Here is an 18617-nt window from a genome sequence, read left to right as displayed (position 1 = left end):
CCTGAGTCTCTGTGGGTCTCTGCATATTTCTCTCATTCAAACTGATTTGGGTGCTTCCCAAAAGAGCAAGCTAAAGCCATTGAGGCTATTCACTCTAGCTCTGTCCTTTAGAACCCTTAAGTGTAAGCTGTTAGGTGACTATTCAAAAGGGTCTTCTCTCCCTAGGTGAGATATTCGCCCCAATGTATGGTTCAGATATACTACACAGGGTGTATGCAGTGCAGTTGTAGTCATGTTTGTCCCAGGATATTAGAGAGACAAAGTGGGTGAGGTAATTGGAAGCTTGTTTCTCACCAGCAGAAGTTGGTACAATAAAAGATTATTACCTCACCCACCTTGTCACTAATACTATACAGGTAACAAAATATAGGAACAGTAATTACTAAAGAGCACCCCTGCATTTGTCACACACACCAAGTAATCCACACACTATTGTGCCATAAACAGTTAAAATCATTACTGAATAGCATTCCTGTTAAAGAGACCTGCTGCCTAAGTACATATCCAAAAAATTCTCCTTAGTTTTTTATGTCTCGTATCTTGCAAGTGTGATTCCACTCTGAATATTAACTGTGTAAAAATAGCATCATGAGATTCCATATTTGAGTCAACTTCCAGATCAAGTTTGTCAGTGTGCAAGTAAGAAGAATGCTTTAGTAAATTTCAGGCCTGAACCCCCTCCCCCCTGCTGTGTTATTTCTTACTTGTGATTAAACACCAGATTCCGTAACTCAAATTACACCTGTGCAATGCAGCTGTCTTCTAATTCCACAGAATTTGCCCCTGGAACGGGGACTCATGCTCAAGCCAGAGCACAACAGAGGTCTCTCTCAAAGTTGTACTAGGTTCGTAGCACCAATGCAAATAAAAAAAAAATAGTACAAATGTAGCTATAGGAAGCAGATTGGACTCTGAATACATACAGGGAGCAGATTTGTGATTGACTAAGGGGAGGGGAATTAGCACAAAATCATGTTTCAGAACAGAACTGTTTAAAAAGAAATGTATTATTCACAAAGGCCTAGGTCTTGGGCGGTGCTGAAGAATGGATTACCCATGGAAGAATATATTTACCTCTCAAAATTTGGCTTAATACAACAGTCACAAACCAGTGTAAGTGCTTTCATAAACTTGGCTTGCATTAAAGGGCTCATGAGTAGAACTCTCCTCAGCCTGAGCAATGAATCCAACACACTGCTTAGTTATCACAGTTGACTGCATAGGAGCTGAGCCCTTGACATGTTCCTGAATTCTAATCTTGTAAAAGCAGCAAAGAGTCCTGTGGCACCTTATAGACTAACAGATGTTTTGGAGCATGAACTTTCATGGGTGAATACCCATGAAAGCTCATGCTCCAATACGTCTGTTAGTCTATAAGGTGCCACAGGTGTCACGGAGTGTGGGGGAGTCCGGCCCTGCACCCCTCTTCCTGGGACCCACAGTGACTCTTAGCCAGCCAGTAAAACAGAAGGTTTATTGGACAACAGGAACACAGGTTACAGCAGGGCTTGCAGGCACAGTCAGGACCCCTCCATCGAGTCCTTCTGGGCTTTCAGGGTGCTTGGATCCTAGCTAGGATACCCTGAATTCCGCCCATCCAGCCCCAAGCCCAAACTCAAACTGCTTCCCTCCTACCACCCCCTTCCTTTGTCCCCTTCCCGGGCAAAGGTGTTGACCTTTCCCCTCCCTTACCTAGCTCAGGTTACAGGCCCTGGCATTGTCCATCCCCTAAAGTCCTCCCCTGCTCTCCCACTCCCCACACAGACAGTCCCTACTGCATCACATCAGGACTCTTTGCTGCTTTTACAGATCCAGACTAACACAGCTACCCCTCTGATACTTAATTCTAACCTTGTTTTTCAGGATGGTCACAATAGTCGTTCGGGGAATATCCAAAGCTCTGCTTATTTCAATTGCTGTCTCCCCTTTTCCAGATCTCTTAATGATGTCCATTTTTGTTTCAACAGTAATTGTTCTGCATTTCTTAGAAGAAGAAACATCATCTGTACTGGATTTACACTTTTCTGCCATTTTTAAAAAAAAATTAGACATCACAAAGACCATTAACTGAGGATCTTAAGTCAGACTGGGCAGAAAGGCAGCAAGGCAGGCAGCTGCTCAGAATGCCGGCAACATACTACACAGAATTGGTCTTGCTTTTTACAGAGTTGCTTGTAAATAACCTTTGTGGTTGAGTTATAATGAATGGAGCTGGAAGTGGGTCCCTTGCAGTTGCTTGTCTGATTGGCTTCCATGGCTAAGATAGCTTGTTGCTGGGTAGGCATGCCATTTGTTTTTGATTGGCTCTCAGCCCTGGGCTCAGCCAATCAGAAAACTTTAACAGTGAAATCAGTGATTGGCTGAGACTCAGCATGTGACATGTGTTTTCTGTGCCGGCTTTCCTCCTTAGGGCGAAAAAAGCATCGTAGGGGCGAAATGGGCAGTCAACTGAAAAGCGTCGTAAGTGGCGTCTGATGCAATCAGGCGTCGTAAGTCAGAGGAATCCCTATATAGACAAATTGGACAAGCATTATCCAGACTCAGCAGAATTTAACAATTGCTTAACAGAAACCTGATGTTGATTGAACTGAGTAAAAGTACAAATAACTCCATCACCTGGTTTAATAAAAATGGTCACAACTAGTCTGCATGTTCCATGCAAAAAGAAAAAGATGCCTCATGTCCCAGCAGGAAGATATTCTCATAACAGGGAGAGATTCGGGTTTGTTACCTGACAGTAAAAGAGCTCTCTGATAGCAGTGATGGAGAGAAGAGTGCAATACAGCACAAGAACCCAAGCAGGATAATGAAACTACCATCTGAGTTCTCTGTAACCAGAACTTTCATGATACAAGTTCTTTTTCACTTAAAATTCTCTAAGTCCCACTCCAACTAAATAATGTCTACTAATATGAAGTAGAATACATACATGCAACTCTGGGACAGAAGTCTTTGCTGCACTGATCTAGAGTCTCAGAAAAATCTAAGATTGTGATGTCAATAACAAGCATGACATGGCAATCAAGTAATGAGCAAGATCAGATATGGTAACCAGATCAAACACCTAGATGGATAGAAGCTCAAACTCAGTGAAAAAATATCTTTGTGAAGTAAAGTAAAATCAAGGAAGCAGGATTTTACCTCATTAGTGTTATAGTATTACAATAATAGCAGGATCCCTGATATTGGCTAGTTTTGTCACTCCTGTGTTATTTAAGTGAGGCTAGTGGAAATGAACAAATTGTTGATTAGCTTAGTCATTCTTTCCCAACGGAGTTTTTTTTTTAAAATGCAGCATTGCACACAGGAGAATATAAACTTTGCTTCATAAAACGGAATAGAGACTAATCTCACCAGACACAGTTTGCACTAACATACCCTTCGCTCTTGCACCCGAGGGATTCATGATTTGTATTACGCTGCCCGACAAGTCAGAGTACAACTGCACTCTTTTAAATGTACTGAATCAGCATGAAACAAAGATTTTACTGAAAAAACAATGAGGAGTCTGGTGGCACCTTAAAGACAAACAAAATTATTTGGGCATAAGCTTTCGTGAGTAAAAAAAACTTACTTCTGCATCATTGTTTTTGTGGATACAGACTAACACCCCTCTGATACTTGGCACCATGCACGATTTTACTGCCATGCACATCTAAGAGCAAAGCTAGTGCTACAGTTTGTTAGTGTGCAGGGCAATATAAAAAGAAAGGTTTAGTACGTACTAGAAATAGAAAACAAGATTAGAATTGAGATTTCGGCCATGTTCTCTTCCCTCCCTCTCCAAACTAGGTTGTTTTTAATCACATGCAAAAGAAAGTCTCACAGCTAGAGAGCCAACTCTAATATTATTTTCTTCTTCTAGTGCGTATGTAAAACTCTCCCACCATATTCTTCATAAATCTTTTGCTACATGATATGACATCTTATGATACATGAGTAATAGAAGTTTTACATAAGGGAATACAAAATAAAGTCTTAAGGCAGTTCTGTCTTTTACCATCAGTTAAGATTAACTCAATAGGCAAACAACTTTGAGAAAGTTATGTAAAAAGTTGTCATTGAAACAAGTTGTATAAAGATATTACAGTGATAAGGGGTGCCAAAATCCTTATAAATAATAGTTGTGTAATGTATGGTCTTGAGTTCTAAGGACTCAAAAGTTTGTTTCCTATTAGAATACCACACATAGCCATCTACTATAAAAATGAAGGGATCTATTCTCTCCTAGTATGCAAGTTTATAGTTGCCATGCACTTTGCAAGGACATGATTAACTTGGACTTTGGAAATTCAATTTCTAAAGAGAGCATCTGCTAAATAGTATGTCTTTTTTTTGTTATATTATACATACACACACCCACCCCTATCTCATAGAACTGGAAGGGACCCTGAAGGGTCATTGAGTCTAGCCCCCTGCCTTCACTAGCAGGACCAAGTATTGGTTTTGCCCCAAATCCCTCAAGGACTGAGCTCACAACCCTAGGTTTAGCAGGCCAATGCTCAAACCACTGAGCTATCCCTCCCCCCTAAAATTTAATGATTTTAACATATTTTGACGTAATCCTGTTCCATTTATTTTAAAGGGGGTTTAGGTGGGCCTGACAGCAACATGAAACTGCTGAGTCTCTGGATGCCATCTTAATAAAAATAAATAATACTGAGATTGAGTTATGGGCACATTTCAGATAGAGAATAGACCCCTAAAAGAATAAACTATTAGCAGATTTTTATTTGGCCAGTAACAGTTGAAACAATTCATCATCTTCATCTTGACTCAGCCAAAAGGAGTCAGAAGTATTTTGTCCATGTTCAGACGTCACCACCTGCCCACTCGTTCTATACCATCCCTTCTTCCAAGGCCTCAGTTGCAATGTTTCCCAGGAGAGAACTGAATTGGATTAACTGGATAGGATTTCTCAAAGAAGTCATTAACATGTATTCCTGCCATTGCTATGGGAGTGACTGAAAAGAGACAAAGTTGTTCTTTCCTCTCAGATTTAAGGAGTACTAATAAATCAGATTGAAATTCAGTTGTAAACATTTAGGGCTTGAGTGGTAAAGAGAATCCTTTCCTTGCTGACCTTCCCTTACAGTTATTAAAGAGGCATAATGTCAAAGTTGGTTGGTCCAAAATTTGACCTCTATTTTCCTCAAATCTATTTGCAAAGTCTATGTAACTCTTCGTATGTGCTGGTTTGTTTAGATAATTATACAGAAATTTTTAGCAAAAAACAGTAGCTTTATTTATCTGTATTGTACATTATTTTCCATGATTTTAAATGTGCTAAAAACATATACAAAAGTTAAGGTAGAACCCTTTCTCAGATTTATGCTCATCACAGGGTTCTGTGGCTAACCTCATTTCTGAACAGGAGGAATTGTAATCGTGTTAAGAGTCCAAGCATTTAGCTGTTTCAGGCCACGTTGCTTTTCAGCTCTGCAGCTTTGTTTCAATTCCCCACTTCCTTCTTCAGGACATTTAGCAGCATTCTAGAACTATCCAAAATCTTCATATAAGCAGTTTCAGTTTCAGCAAGGATTTTATCAAGCTCGTTCCGTGAAGCTGTCTTCTGGGCCAAGCTTTCACAGACACACTCCAATTGCTCAGACAGGATTCGGATTTCATGCTGGAGTTTATTTTTTTCCAATTCCGCTTGCTGGATCTGCTTGTTCAGTTCTTCTCTTTGCATGCATAAGTCTTCAATGCATTTCACCAGCTCATTATTGTAACCCTGCAGAACAGCTCCCTGCTGAGTCATCATCCAGGCTCCACCCTCTCAGTGGACTCTGCCACCACTTTCAGAGTCCTGTCTCAGCGACACCATTCAGCACTTTCATTTAAAAAGGAAAAACAAAACAAAAAAGCCTGTAGTTGGGCTTTTGTGAACAACCCTCCACTAACAAACCAGCACAGGTACAGCTATGGTAAAACAGCATTTTGCTTTTAAAAGAACAAAACAAAACCCGAACCTCCCCAGACTTAAGTTTAACATACCTAAGGACACAACTTCTGTGATGTTCCCAGCCTCTGTCTGTCTAGGGTTCAGGGCCCAATTTCAAGGTTCCAGAATTTCCATTTATTTACTCAGTGCTTTAGTGAGTTTCTTTTGATAGGTACTGAATGTTTACATATAATGAAGTCTAACCCTTCATTACAGCAAAACTGTCACAAAATAATTTTCACTGTAGCTTCCTATTACAACTTTCTTGGAAAAAAAAACTCCTTTTGGGCTCAGAATTTCAGTGCTTGGTCACAAATATAAAACTGTAATCTACAAATATAGTCTTTTCTATGGAGGACAGAAATTTGGTGACTGTCAGCAGAAATATTCACTCAAAGTCAAGGATAAAGAAAGACATTTTCTCCATCTGATACTGTACTTAACCACAAGTAGTACTGTACCACCTCCACTCACAGTACTTCCCAGGTCTGCCTATAGTGAGTCCAGCACAAGATAGGCGCCACCAGCCGGAATGTCCCCAGACTCCTCCCAATCCCCCGCAACGATTTACCTTCTCTCTAGCTGCTCCGGGCATCCAAACTTTGATTTAGTTGGGGATTGGTCCTGCTCTGAACAGGGGGTTGGACTACATGACCTCCTGAGGTCCCTTGCAACCCTGATATTCTATGATTCTATGAATCAATTCAACACGCTATTTTCAAACGCACGTGGACATGGGTTAGATGAGTATGTTTTGTAATGTGCAAGCTAGCTGCCCGCCTCTGCTCTGGAGAGCTGCTTTTCTTCGCGATACCGGGAGCAGTCTGGATGAGTAGGCAGTGTGAGAGTGCTCTGTCTCCACAGAAGAGCCATTATATCATGAACATTACATGCTTGCTATGGGAACTGATTGCAGGTGCGAGGGTGCCAGGGATGTACCCCAGCCCTATTTGTTCTCCATCCTCTTACTACCAAGTGGAGACAAAGAGAGTGTTCTCCGGGGCTTCAAGCAGTGGCTGCTATGGCACGCTACAAGCAGCACCGCCACCAAAAGCCTGGCAATTTGAGAGGGGAAACCCCACTGGGGCGGCTCTTATTATTGCCACCTAACTCCCACAGCAACTATGGCGGTGACAATTCAGGCACTTTCCTAACAGAGACAGGAAGAAAGCCCCAGCCTTCGAGTCTTAAGACTTGAACATCCACTGGGGCTGCTGCGAGACAAACAAGCGCCGCAAAGGGCAGCACAGCGGACACACTCGCACATCCATGCAGCCAGGAGCAAGCCTCCCAAAGGGCCGTTTTAACCTTCCCCGTCCCGAGTTTCCTCTCAGGAGATAGGACGTACACAAGATGGTTCCCTTTTTACCCTCCCATTTCTCAGTCGGGCTTGGGGGAGACCCTGTCCCTTGCCATTGCCCCTGCTGTACCCAACCTAGACGAAGAGCCTCCTCCACCAGCCGGAAAGCGGTCTGCACTAGCTGGTAGCCAGCGCTCTCACCCCAGGCTGTCTGCAGCAGAGCGGAGCACGCCTCTCAGGAGCTCGCCATGCCACCCAAGAAACGAGGAGCTCTTGGCCAATCAGCCAGCCCGGCTCTCCAAACAGTTGCTTTCTCCGAGCGTTCCAACCGGGAGTGGCCGCCGGCCGAGGGGTGAAGGGTCACGGAAATACCCGACAACTTCCGAATGCGAAGGAGCTGTCTGCGGCGATAGCCGATATTTTCCGAAGGCTGGTAGAGGTCGTTACCCGGTAGTGGCAGGCTGGGGGCGGAAATAACCGATGTTGTCCGAATGGGAAGAGTGAGGGCGTTGGACTTGGCGGAAATAGCCGATGTTTCCCGAAGGCACAGCCGCCCAAGAGCAGAGGGGCCGAGTGGGAGGGGCGTGCCGAAAACAGCCGAAAACAACCGACGTTAACCGAACAAGGCGTCGCCCGAGTTTCCCGGATGTAGTTGGAGGAGCGGCGGCGGCGGTGGTGGGAGCAGCGGGGGGAGGAGGCGTCTGTGCGCCTCAGTATCTCAGTGTGTGCGGGGCCGAGCTGTGGCGTCTCCCCTTTCGCTGTGCAGAGAGGAGATGGGCCCGTGAGCGCTGCTCCCAGCCGAGCTGCCTGAGCCGCCCCCTCCCTGTCTCCCTCCCCTCCCCTGTCCCGGTCGGTGGTGAGGCGGAGCGCTGTCTCCCCCTCCTCCCCCCTCGGCGCCTGTGGCCCGGCCGCGGCCGTCCCCTCCTGGTCCCCTCACACTCACGCACACAGGCCGGGCATTGATGGTAATGTATGCGAGGAAACAGCAGAGACTCAGTGATGGGTAAATCCCCTCCTCCCTTTCCCCCACCCCGCGCGGGGCTCCCCCAGGCCCTCCGCCATGTTTGTGGTACCCCTCCCCCTCGGCGGCCGGTAACGGTTGTTCGCTAACGTCGCTTTCTCTCTCTCTTCCAGCTGTCACGACCGCAGGGGGGACTCTCAGCCCTACCAGGTACCTGCAGCGCTGGCCGCTAGGCCCAGGAGGAGGAGCAGGGGAGAGAGCGGAGGGGGGGGAGCTACTCCAGCACAGGCTTCGGCCGCCGACGCAGGCCGCGGTGCTGCCACTTCCCCGCCTCTTCCACTCACGAGCCCTTTAGTACCGAGAAGGGGCGCCTATGTGGGAGGGCGGAGGGGTCCCGGTTCCCTCTGGCGCCCGGCGGGGCAGAGGCAGGGAGGCTAGGTGAGGCCTAGCGAGGTCCTGTGTAGGGTTCGGCCCTCAGTGCCGGGAGAAGGCAGGGGGCGGGAGAATGAGTCAGTATCGCATGTAATGAAAAACATAGTAAAACGTGTTCTCTAAAGGCCAGAGAAAGACCCTCGCCCGCTCCCCAAATTCCTGCTGGGAGTTGACAGCTGAGCAGGGCACACTGTAGCCCATGGCCCACTGGGGCTGCAGCTTGCGCTCAGAAACCTGCATCAAATCCTTATGTCACTGAGAAACTACTTGTATTTCTGAGAGGCGTGACATACTCCCCTCCCTAGCCTGAAAGCTTAGTTCTTGGGGAGTGCTAGCTGTGGTTTTTTGAGGACACCTATTCCTATAGGTAGGGGAGTGGGGTATTGTGCTCCCCTGGCACATTTGAGGGGCTGTTTTCTGGGCATTTGGCTGACTAGTTGTGAAACAAAATGTAACAATTGAAAGCAGCTGTTAGTGACAGTTCATCTAAATGTAAACATTTCCCCATCCAGAGGTTTGCATTGTGAAAGCAAGCAAGTGAAAGATGCTGATCAGTGCTGCTTCCAATGTGTAAATATTTCAGAATGAACACAAATTAAGCTCTCCTCCACACCACCTCACACCCTTTTCCCCCAGTTCAGCATCCTTTTTAATACTGTCTTAGTTATTCTTGTGCCCAGATAAAGTTCTGGAAATTCAAGGCGGTGGGTGAGCTTAAGTGACTTTGAATTAAACTTACAGTGCATACACTGGTTCATTCAGAATTTGTAAATGATAACTTCTGTTTTTATAACATTACTTATTAAGTAACTGAACTCCTGCTCCCAAAAAAGAAGAAAGTCAGCAGTCTATGTAATGCTGAATGTGTATAGCACAAGATGAATTAGAATTCAAGGAATTGCAGTTTAATTTTAATACCCTATTATAGCATATATTCGCCTCTGAGCCCACAGTGGGGGAATATGATATAAGAGCTAAATAAGAATAGAATTTCTTACTGTAGATAGGATAATTAAAATTGGGAATCTTTATGCTACTTGTCTTCCTAAAATGTCGATATGTCACACAAATATACGTTAGAAATAATTTTATCGCTAAAATTTACACTAGACAGTGAAAAATCTTAAATATCTTGTAAATTTAGAATTTGTATTAGTTGGAAGTAATATTAACTGCTACATAATTGGATTTCATTTTAAAACATATTCTCATCTTTTGCAGACTCTTAAATACTCATCAAAGAGTCACCCCAGTGGTGGTGATCACCGTCATGACAAGATACGAGACACCACAGATCCTTCACCACCAAATAAAATGTTGCGGCGATCTGATAGCCCTGAAAACAAATATGGTGACACCACAGGGCACAGTAAAGCAAAAAGTGTGCATACTCACAGAGTTAGAGAGAGGGATGGAGGTGAGTTGTTTTTAATTGACTTTTATTTAAGCAGTAGTAATCTGACTTCAATTTTATTGAAGTAACAAGTGAAACAGTTATAACTGACATGAGCACAGCTTCACATTAAATTACATGCCTTACACTGTGGTGAGAAGACTGCACTGAGACCAAGATATAGTGATCAGTTCCACTGGAGGCAATTGCCCTTGGTCTTTTAAACTGAACTAATTTTTACTCTTCCAAAAAATAGTAGATTTCAATGAACCCACCAAGAGATTTATTAAATTTATTTTTTTTTGTATTGTTGCATTTTCAAGCTGACTTCTAAAGGCAGTATATGGTAACATCTTAATTAGATTACATTTTAGATTTTTTTATAAACAGACTGCATTTTTACTTATTCTTCCAAAGACTTTGAAGCATCAGAGTTTCAGCTACTATTAGTCTGTCTTCTGTTGTTCAGTTGTTTAAATTGCTTATAATGTGTTAGGGCATAAGAAAAGGTCACAGGTTAACTTGGATTAATAATTTTCTTTTTAATGTGCTGTTCTTCTAAATGTTACACTTCCATACTTGATAGATAAAGTTCTTTGCAAGCCTGATATGCTTCTATTCTATGCTACCATTCAAGAGACTGGGTTTTAGTTTCTGGTTCTACTTACTTGCTCCCCAAGGCATTGATCCTTCAAACACTTAACACTTTTTTCTTAACTTTTTACTAGTTAAACTAGTTCCATTGATTTTCATGGGACTTACCTTAGTAAAGGTAAGCACATGTGTAAGTGTTTGGAGGATCAGGGTCCAATATAGGAGCACTTGAGGGGGTGGGGATGGCAGCTGAATATTGAACCCATTCTCACTGTGTGTAAACATAGGAGAAATAAGTTCAAGTTCTCAAGTCCACCTGGACTGAATGGTTGGTGATGCAGTGCCTCATGGATGTATACAGTGGTGTTGAGAGATAATGCAGTCTAGATACTGGAATATGTAAAAGGAATAGAAGGCTACTTCCCTTTCTGTTCTCTCCTCCCCCCCGACCCCCCCGTTCCTTCATGGAGTGAAAAATTCAGTGTGTTATGATTAATGGAGGTCACACACACAGTGTATTTTTAGTATGTGTAACAAGTAGTCCTGAATGTTTGCATAAGTGAATGTGAGCCTTTCAGAATAAAGAGTGTTTGTTAAATGACACAAAATGAAATAAATGGAAGTGATTTTGTTTTATAAAAACTAAGAATTATTTACGTATTCAGTAATCATGTCTAGCTTACATTCCATAAAAATAGCATAATTGAGGGAAATAATATTAAATTGTGACCAGTAAAGCATAGTGCATAGAACAAACTGGCAGAGCCTACTTATGCAGATAAATCTGTGCTCTGAAATATCTATACAAAGGTTTAAACTGCATGCATTTTACTTTAACACCATTAAGATGTATGGCATACTCATCATTTTTATGAATTGGAGTTAGGTGTTTGAACAAAACTGGAACTTCTTGACTGAGTGTTGCTGATACATTTATTGGGTATTATGGTCATTGGATGTAATGGGTACTTGATTTTAAATACAGGCTAGTGTGTACTGTAATTGCATTGAAATATACTGCTGATTGTTCCACTGTGTCACTAATTATACCAATACAGAAGTCACATTATCTCAATATTTCCCATATCTCTCTCAAGTTCAGGGCTACAGAAACCTTACTGAGAACGTACAGTATTTTGTTTAAATGGATAGATATTGTCAAGTTAGATAGCATTTTTAAAAAAAAAACTTTACTAAATGCTAATAGGACCTAGGACTATTAATTGAAGTAAAATTAGTAATGTCGTTTTCTTTTCCATTATTTTGAATGTGTTTATTGTTTGCATTTCTCTTAGTTTAGGCAGTGAAAATAGACCGGTTTCACTTTTGTATTTATTCATTTTCTAGTCAGTTTCATTATTGTAGCATTGTAGTGTTTTGTTTGGAACTACTGCAAGGGACTGACTATATCTAAGCGAATTAGTTGAATGGAAATACTCCTGTGATTTTTTTTATTAACTTTAAGTTTTGTTTAAAAAAAAAAAAAAAGCAAAACCCAACAACGTGCACTATGCAACACTGGAGTTTTAAACACTAAACTAGAAGCCTAAACGCACCCATTGCTCTCCTTTTAAAGTTAATTTTAAAAATCACTTCAATTTTTCATTCTCCTAGTTTCCAATTTTTCTTTGAGCAAGCAGATGACTTAAGTGGTACAGTGTGTTGATGTTTTGAATTTATTCAGTCCTGAATCTGGTCCAGTATTTTGTGGTAAAGCAAAAATTGACTTAATTTTATTAAGGGCTTATCTGGGTTTTTTTTGTTTTGTGTTGCTATAATTGTATTGTTTTAGAGACCAATGTAAATCAAGTGGTATAACTAGTATGGATGCAGTTATACACATATAAAAGTGTTTATATCCATAAAGCTTATTCCTGAAATGAGATGTATAGATATATGCATCTTTGTACTAATATATAACTGCATCTGCAGTAGGAAGTTGTACCACTGTAACTAAATTGGTTTCTAATCAGTGTAATTATAGTGATACCAAGAACAGCCCAAACTGTGTGGACAAGCCTTATGTGTTGGTATAATACAAGTAAAGCAAGTTGAGTATTCACTCTCTCTGGTAATGGGTAAAGTTTATTCCAGGGTTATTGTAGGCTTTTGACATATTTTGTCCTCTTATCGACCAAGGAAAGTCACACACAGACTACACTAAAATGCATCCACCTTTAATGTGTAGCATAAACATTTGGCTACACTACCAGTGGTAGTGGAAGTGATGTGATTGTTCATCCAGTGGTTTAAAAAAAAAAAAAAAGTGTTGGAGTGTGACAGAATAAAAGCAAATATTCACAGCCAAGTGGCAAAATTACTATCTTGTGTTTATATTCAGGTCTCACACATGGAAGCCTAGTCCCTGTCCTGAAGAGCTTAAAATCTATGGTGACAAACAATGCACAAAATAACTATACCATACAGCCCATAATCTATTGTTTTTTGGCCAGTTTCTTGTAGGAGTCACAGATGTGGGTCTTGTGGGGTTATCTGTTGGTTCCAGCAGGGGATTCCATGTGTAGAAACAGCCAGCCTGAGGGAGGTGAGCAGTTAAAGCTAGCATTGTTGGCAGGGAAAAGATAGCCATGAAGAGTCTTGAAGGCGAGGAGAAGAAGCTTGAATTTGACTTAGTAGAAAAAGGGAGAAATCAATAGAAGGATTCAAAATGTGTGTATTGTGGCAGGGCAGACTAACAGGGAAGGAAAATGATCCTAGCAGTTGGGTTTTCAGAGCACTGGAGGGGGAGATACGAGTTTCAGAGAGCCTGAGAGGAGGAGGTAATGAAGCCTGGTGAGTAGGTTAGATGTGGGAATAGGAAGAAAAGATCTGCACTTAAAACTGAAAAAAGAAGTTGCAAAATTGAGTACATCCTGTAGGTCAAGGGAGGAGTTATGAAAAATCACTTCCAGGTCATGCCTTAGTGACAGAGCGTCTTTGTCATCAATGATGGAAAATATAAGGGGGCAGAATTTGAGTTTAGATAGGGATTTCAGCTTTGGCCATGTGTACTCCAAACCTATCTAAAGGCAGGTGTTAGTTGATATGAAATGATCTCAGGCATCCTGCTCTGTCTAAGTTCATGAGGATCTGTGAAAATCTGTTTTCTTTTTGTCATATTATTAATATACAGGTGAATAGATGACTGTTAAAATTGTATTATTTGAACAATATTCGTATATGCAACATGAAACCTTTTAGATCATGTACTACATTTTTTCCCTACACAGACTAATTCAATTGATATTATCTAGATACTAAAACTTCACTGAATTTGGATGGGAATAGTTAATGTTGATTACCTTTAGTTACTTGTGAACTTAAACTAGAAGAATTTTAGATATAAGAAATTATTGATCTAAACTTTAGAATAAGATATATTCAATAATATAAAATGCCAAGCTAACTAAATCACTACAGAACAGAGGGGCCTGACAATAACCATCAAAGCTAAAATGGACTATTTTACAAAAGGAGTTTTTGCAGAGAGCTGATATGTCACAGGCTCCTGGCTTCCCTTGTCTACCAAGAGTCCAGGACATTCATTGCAAGAAGACACTAAATACCTATTGAAACAGCTGGAAATGAGCCAGCCTGCCTTCTTGGGGGCCATTGCTATGGAGGAAAGGAAGCAAGCAGCTAGTGGAGTGGGCATTCACCATCAGGGAAAATGAACAGGGCAGTTGGGAGAGAAGAGTAGCTGGCTGAGCTGTAAATGCAGAGGAGAAGAAAACCCAAGTGTAGGCAAACAGATTAAAAACCTGATAGCAGCAAAGCATGTGTGCAGGGGGATAAGGAAATGGGGGAGGAGGGGTAGAGAGAGAGAGAGTAGACAGTGTTCAACAAGCTAAATACATTAAAAGCAGTAAATGTTAGAGGAGTGTTTTTTTTAATCTACCATGGAAGCACTGCCTTCAGGATGCTGCTCAGTCATGGGGAAGGGAGGAGAAGTCTATGTGATTATCAGTGAGAGGGTGGGTGGCCTAGGAAACACTTTGAAGGCTGTAAATTCTCTCATCCGTCAAATGGTATAAAGATTTAATTTTTGACTCCAGCAATTCTCGAAATATCTGTGTTTAAGTATGTGGAAGATGGTTGCAAAAATGATTATTTGGGAGAGTGAATAGAAAAAGCTTCCAAGACCAGTAAACTTTTACAAGCATTTGTTCTGGACCAATCAGAAACTCAGTTCCCTGGATTTTTAGTCTTGAGGGAAAACTTTCTAATGTATACTATCACATTTATTTTCTGATACTGCTAAGGGACATCTTCAGTTTGAAAAAGCACATGATTTTTTTTACCTATTCTTATTATAATTTACACAGAAGATACAGTGTGTGTGGTGTGGAAACCCTCCTTATTTTTTTCACTTCACAGAATCGTAGAAATACAGGTCAGGAAGGGGACCTTGAGAGTCATCTAGTCCAGCTACTCATGCAGAGGCAAGACCAAGTACACCTACACTATTCCTGACAGTTTGTCTAACCTGTTCTTAAAAACCTCCAGTGATGGGGATTCCATGATCTCCCTTGAAAGGCTGTTCTATAACTTAACAATCCTTATGGTTAGAAAGTTTTTTCTGTCTTAAGGTCAATCTCTCTCTTTTTTTTTTTTTTTTTTTTTTTTGCAAATTAAGTGGATTGCTTCTTGTCCTACCTTCAGTCAACACAGAGAGCAATTGATCACAGTCCTTTTTATAACTGCCCTTCACATTTGATGACTGCTACCAGGTTCTCCCTGGAGTCACCTTTTCTGAAGACTAAACATGCTCATTTTCTAAGCGTTTTATCACTTTTTTGCTCTCTGGACTGTCTCCAGTTTGTCCATATCCTTTTTTAAGCCATGGAGCCAAACAGTGGACACCATACTCCCTCTGAGATCTCACCAGCACTGATTAGAATGGGACAACAGTTGCTTCCCATGTCTTTCGTACCATATTACTGTTAATACACCCCAGAATATTAGCCTTTTTTGCAGCTGCATCACATTTTTGTCTCATTCAATTTGAAATCCACTGTAACTCCCATATTTTCTGCAGTACTACTGCTTAGCCAGTTATTCCCCTTTTTGTATTTATGCACTTTGTACGTGCCTTTACTGAATTTTATCATGTTGATTTCAGACCAATTCTCTGACTTGTCAAGGTAATTTTGAGTTCTAATCCTGTTCTCCAAAGTTATTGCAGCTCCGGTCAGCTTGGTGTCATCTGCAAATTGTATAAACTCTCCCCGCCACTTTCCAAGTAATTAATGAAAATGAATAGTACCAGACCCAGGACTGGCTCTTGCGGGACCCCACTAGATATGACCTCCCAGATGGACAGTGAACCATTGGTAACTACTTTTGAGTATGGCCTTTCAGCCAGTTTTGCACCCACCTGCTAGTACTTCACCTCCCTAGTTTGCTTATGAGAATGTCACATATGACTCTCTTAAAAACTTTACTAAAATCAAGGTTTCCCCCTTCTCCACTTCCCCAGTAACCCTGTCAGAAAAAGAAATGAGTTTGGCATGATTTGTTTTTGGCAGATACTTATTGGCTATTAGTTACTATCCTTTTATCCTCTGGGTGCTTACAAATTGATATTTTGTACCAGTATCTTTCCAGGTATTGAAGTTAGGCTGACTGGTCCTCTTTGATCCCCTTTTTAAAGATAAGTGCTGTTTGTGCCCTTCTCTAGTCCTCTGGACTTCTCCTGCCCTCCATGAGTTCTCAAAAATAATAATTAATGTTTCCGACATTGCTTCAGCTAGTTCCTTATGTACCCTAGTGTGAATTTCATCAGGGCCTACCGACTTGACTAAATCTAACTTCTCTAAATATTTTTAACCTGTTCTTTCCCTGGTCTGGCTTGTTTCCTTCCGACCCATCCTCAAGTAAGTTTAATTGGAAATATTGTATAGTCCAGGGATCTGCAACCTTTCAGAAGTGGTGTGCTGAGTTTTCATTTATTCACTCTAATTTAAGGTTTTGCGTGCCAGTAATACATTGTAATGTTTTTAGAAGGTCTCTTTCTGTAAGTCAATAATATATAACTAAACTATTGTTGTATGTAAAGTAAATAAGGTTTTTAAAATGTTTAAGAAGCTTCATTTAAAATTAAATTAAAATGTAGAGCCCCCTGGACTGGTGGCCAGGATCTGGGTAGTGTGAGTACCACTGAAAATCAGCTTGAGTGCCAACTTCGGCACGCGTGCCGTAGGTTGCCTACCCCTGGTATAGTCAATTAGTTTTCCCTTCTGTGTGGGTCTTTCACATAACAGGGGAGAGACCTTTTTAAAACTAAAAAAATGTGGTTGTAAAACCACAGTCAGGTGATAGTCCTGAAACTACTTTTTTTTTTTTTTAAATTACTAGTTTTGAAGTTCATTATCTTTGAAAAGCAATTGTTAAGCTATGATGGTAAATAACAACTGGTTAGATGAAGGTGAAAATGTGTCTAGAACTGTTCACTTTTGAAATTAATGCAGGTTATCCAGAGTAGTTAGTATTTTTAATGCTTTTTAATAAATTGCGTATAGATTTTTCTTGAAATTCAGTAAAATTTGAATTTCTGAGTTTTATTTTAATGCATTATTTAGGTAATTCTAGCAGTTAGATATAGTATGCTGAGTGTGTAAGTTTCTTTTACCCTTTGAAAAAGGAAAGTAATTTCTTAATACTGGTTATAAACAGGTCTTGCTAAATTTGCTTGCCAGAGGTTATTAAAAAGCATTCCCTGGTGATTGGTGGTTCTGTTCATTTCTGCAGAATTCAAGCTTTCTTAGTTTTAAGTTTCTAGCATTTGTGTCTGTAAAGGAGAGAAGCATGGACATATGGGCTACTGCCTAAGATGGCAGTCCTGTACCTGTGAGCTGTTCTGGTAGTAGTCTGAAGTAGAGCCCTGCAAATCCATGAGTATTTGCTTTGTGTCCGTGGACCATTTCTGTGCAGGTCTCTGATGGTAAGAGCTGGGCGGGCAGCTGTGAGGAACCATGGGCACTGGTTCCTCCACCTGCCCTGGGCAGGAGACCTGGGGGGGCAGGGACACTGGGTAGGGGGCTGTTTGGTCCCATGCCCAGGGCAAGTGGAAGGTCCACTGTGGATCGTCACAGCTGCCCGCCCAGCTCTTACCATGCCTGGGCTGCGGCTCCGAGTCTCTCCCCTCTGTCCCCTGGCCAGAGCCGGGTTGGAGAGATCCACAGTGGCAGCTTGGGGAGCCCGAGTCTTTACCTGCCCTGGGCTGCAGGTCTGCGGGGGGCTGCTCAGGTTCCTCCGCCCAGGGCAGGTGGAGGGTCTGCCACAGCTGCCCAAGCAGCTCTCCCTGACTGGACTCTGACAGGGGGATGCCTTGGAGTAGAGCCCTACAGATCCAGTATGAGAGTATAGAGGATTGCGGGGTGTGTGTGTGGTGTGTTCTTATTCTGCTAAAATAGCATTTTGGTGGGGAAGGCCGCATTGGTACTGAATGTCAGGACTCAGCACTCATACTTTGGAATTTATATTTTGGCAATAGTAGTAGTAAATTGTTACAAAATGGTGTACCCAAATACAGCTCTTTAAAAGAGCACATGCTCAAGGGACAACTCCATTTTATTTTTACATTGAACAGGATTGATTATCTTCTCATTTTCTTTTTTATAGTGTCATTGGGAGAGATGATACACTACAATTTCAGCATTTTTGCTAATGTTGCAGATGAAGGCTTGCCACTCCCCAAAGTGAATATTCTAATGGGAGGCTATCATAGAAGTGTTCTTGTTCTGGTGAAATGTCTTCAGTCTGTTCTAAAAACCAAAGTATATATTAATAAATTAGTATTTTTATAAAATAGGAAAGTTTTCGGCTCTTAGAATTGAGCTTCCAAATCACATAACTGATTTGTAAGGTAAACGTTGCCTCCTTCTCTCCCCCCCCCCCCCCCCCCCCCCGCGCACTTGTTTGTTTGGGAATAACAAATGTTTTGATGATTTACTTTGGAAGTTGTATAACGTAGTAGTTTTGGTTGCACAGT

General features: G+C 41.7%; 1 protein-coding gene and 1 pseudogene across 3 annotated transcripts in view; one reads left to right on the top strand and one right to left on the bottom strand.

The window, feature by feature from the left end:
* Nucleotides 1–5452: 5452 nt before the first annotated feature.
* On the bottom strand, nucleotides 5453–5761 carry LOC115644806 (annotated as a pseudogene).
* Nucleotides 5762–7864: 2103 nt separating this feature from the next.
* Nucleotides 7865–18617, top strand: part of WAC (WW domain containing adaptor with coiled-coil) — a 125635-nt gene continuing 114882 nt past the window's right edge. The window contains exons 1-3 of one of the 3 annotated variants that reach the window (XM_030550279.1): nucleotides 7865–8247; nucleotides 8379–8415; nucleotides 9859–10054. In XM_030550279.1, the coding sequence (XP_030406139.1) occupies nucleotides 8207–8247; nucleotides 8379–8415; nucleotides 9859–10054 (274 nt within the window). In that variant the 5' untranslated portion in view covers nucleotides 7865–8206. The remainder of the gene's footprint in view (nucleotides 8248–8378; nucleotides 8416–9858; nucleotides 10055–18617) is intronic. The other 2 variants (XM_030550278.1, XM_030550280.1) reach the window with 2 other exon arrangements.

Source organism: Gopherus evgoodei, chromosome 2 (genome assembly GCF_007399415.2).
Source record: "Gopherus evgoodei ecotype Sinaloan lineage chromosome 2, rGopEvg1_v1.p, whole genome shotgun sequence".
NCBI classification, from domain to species: Eukaryota; Metazoa; Chordata; order Testudines; family Testudinidae; genus Gopherus; species Gopherus evgoodei.
This window is presented reverse-complemented; position numbering and strand designations above follow the sequence as displayed.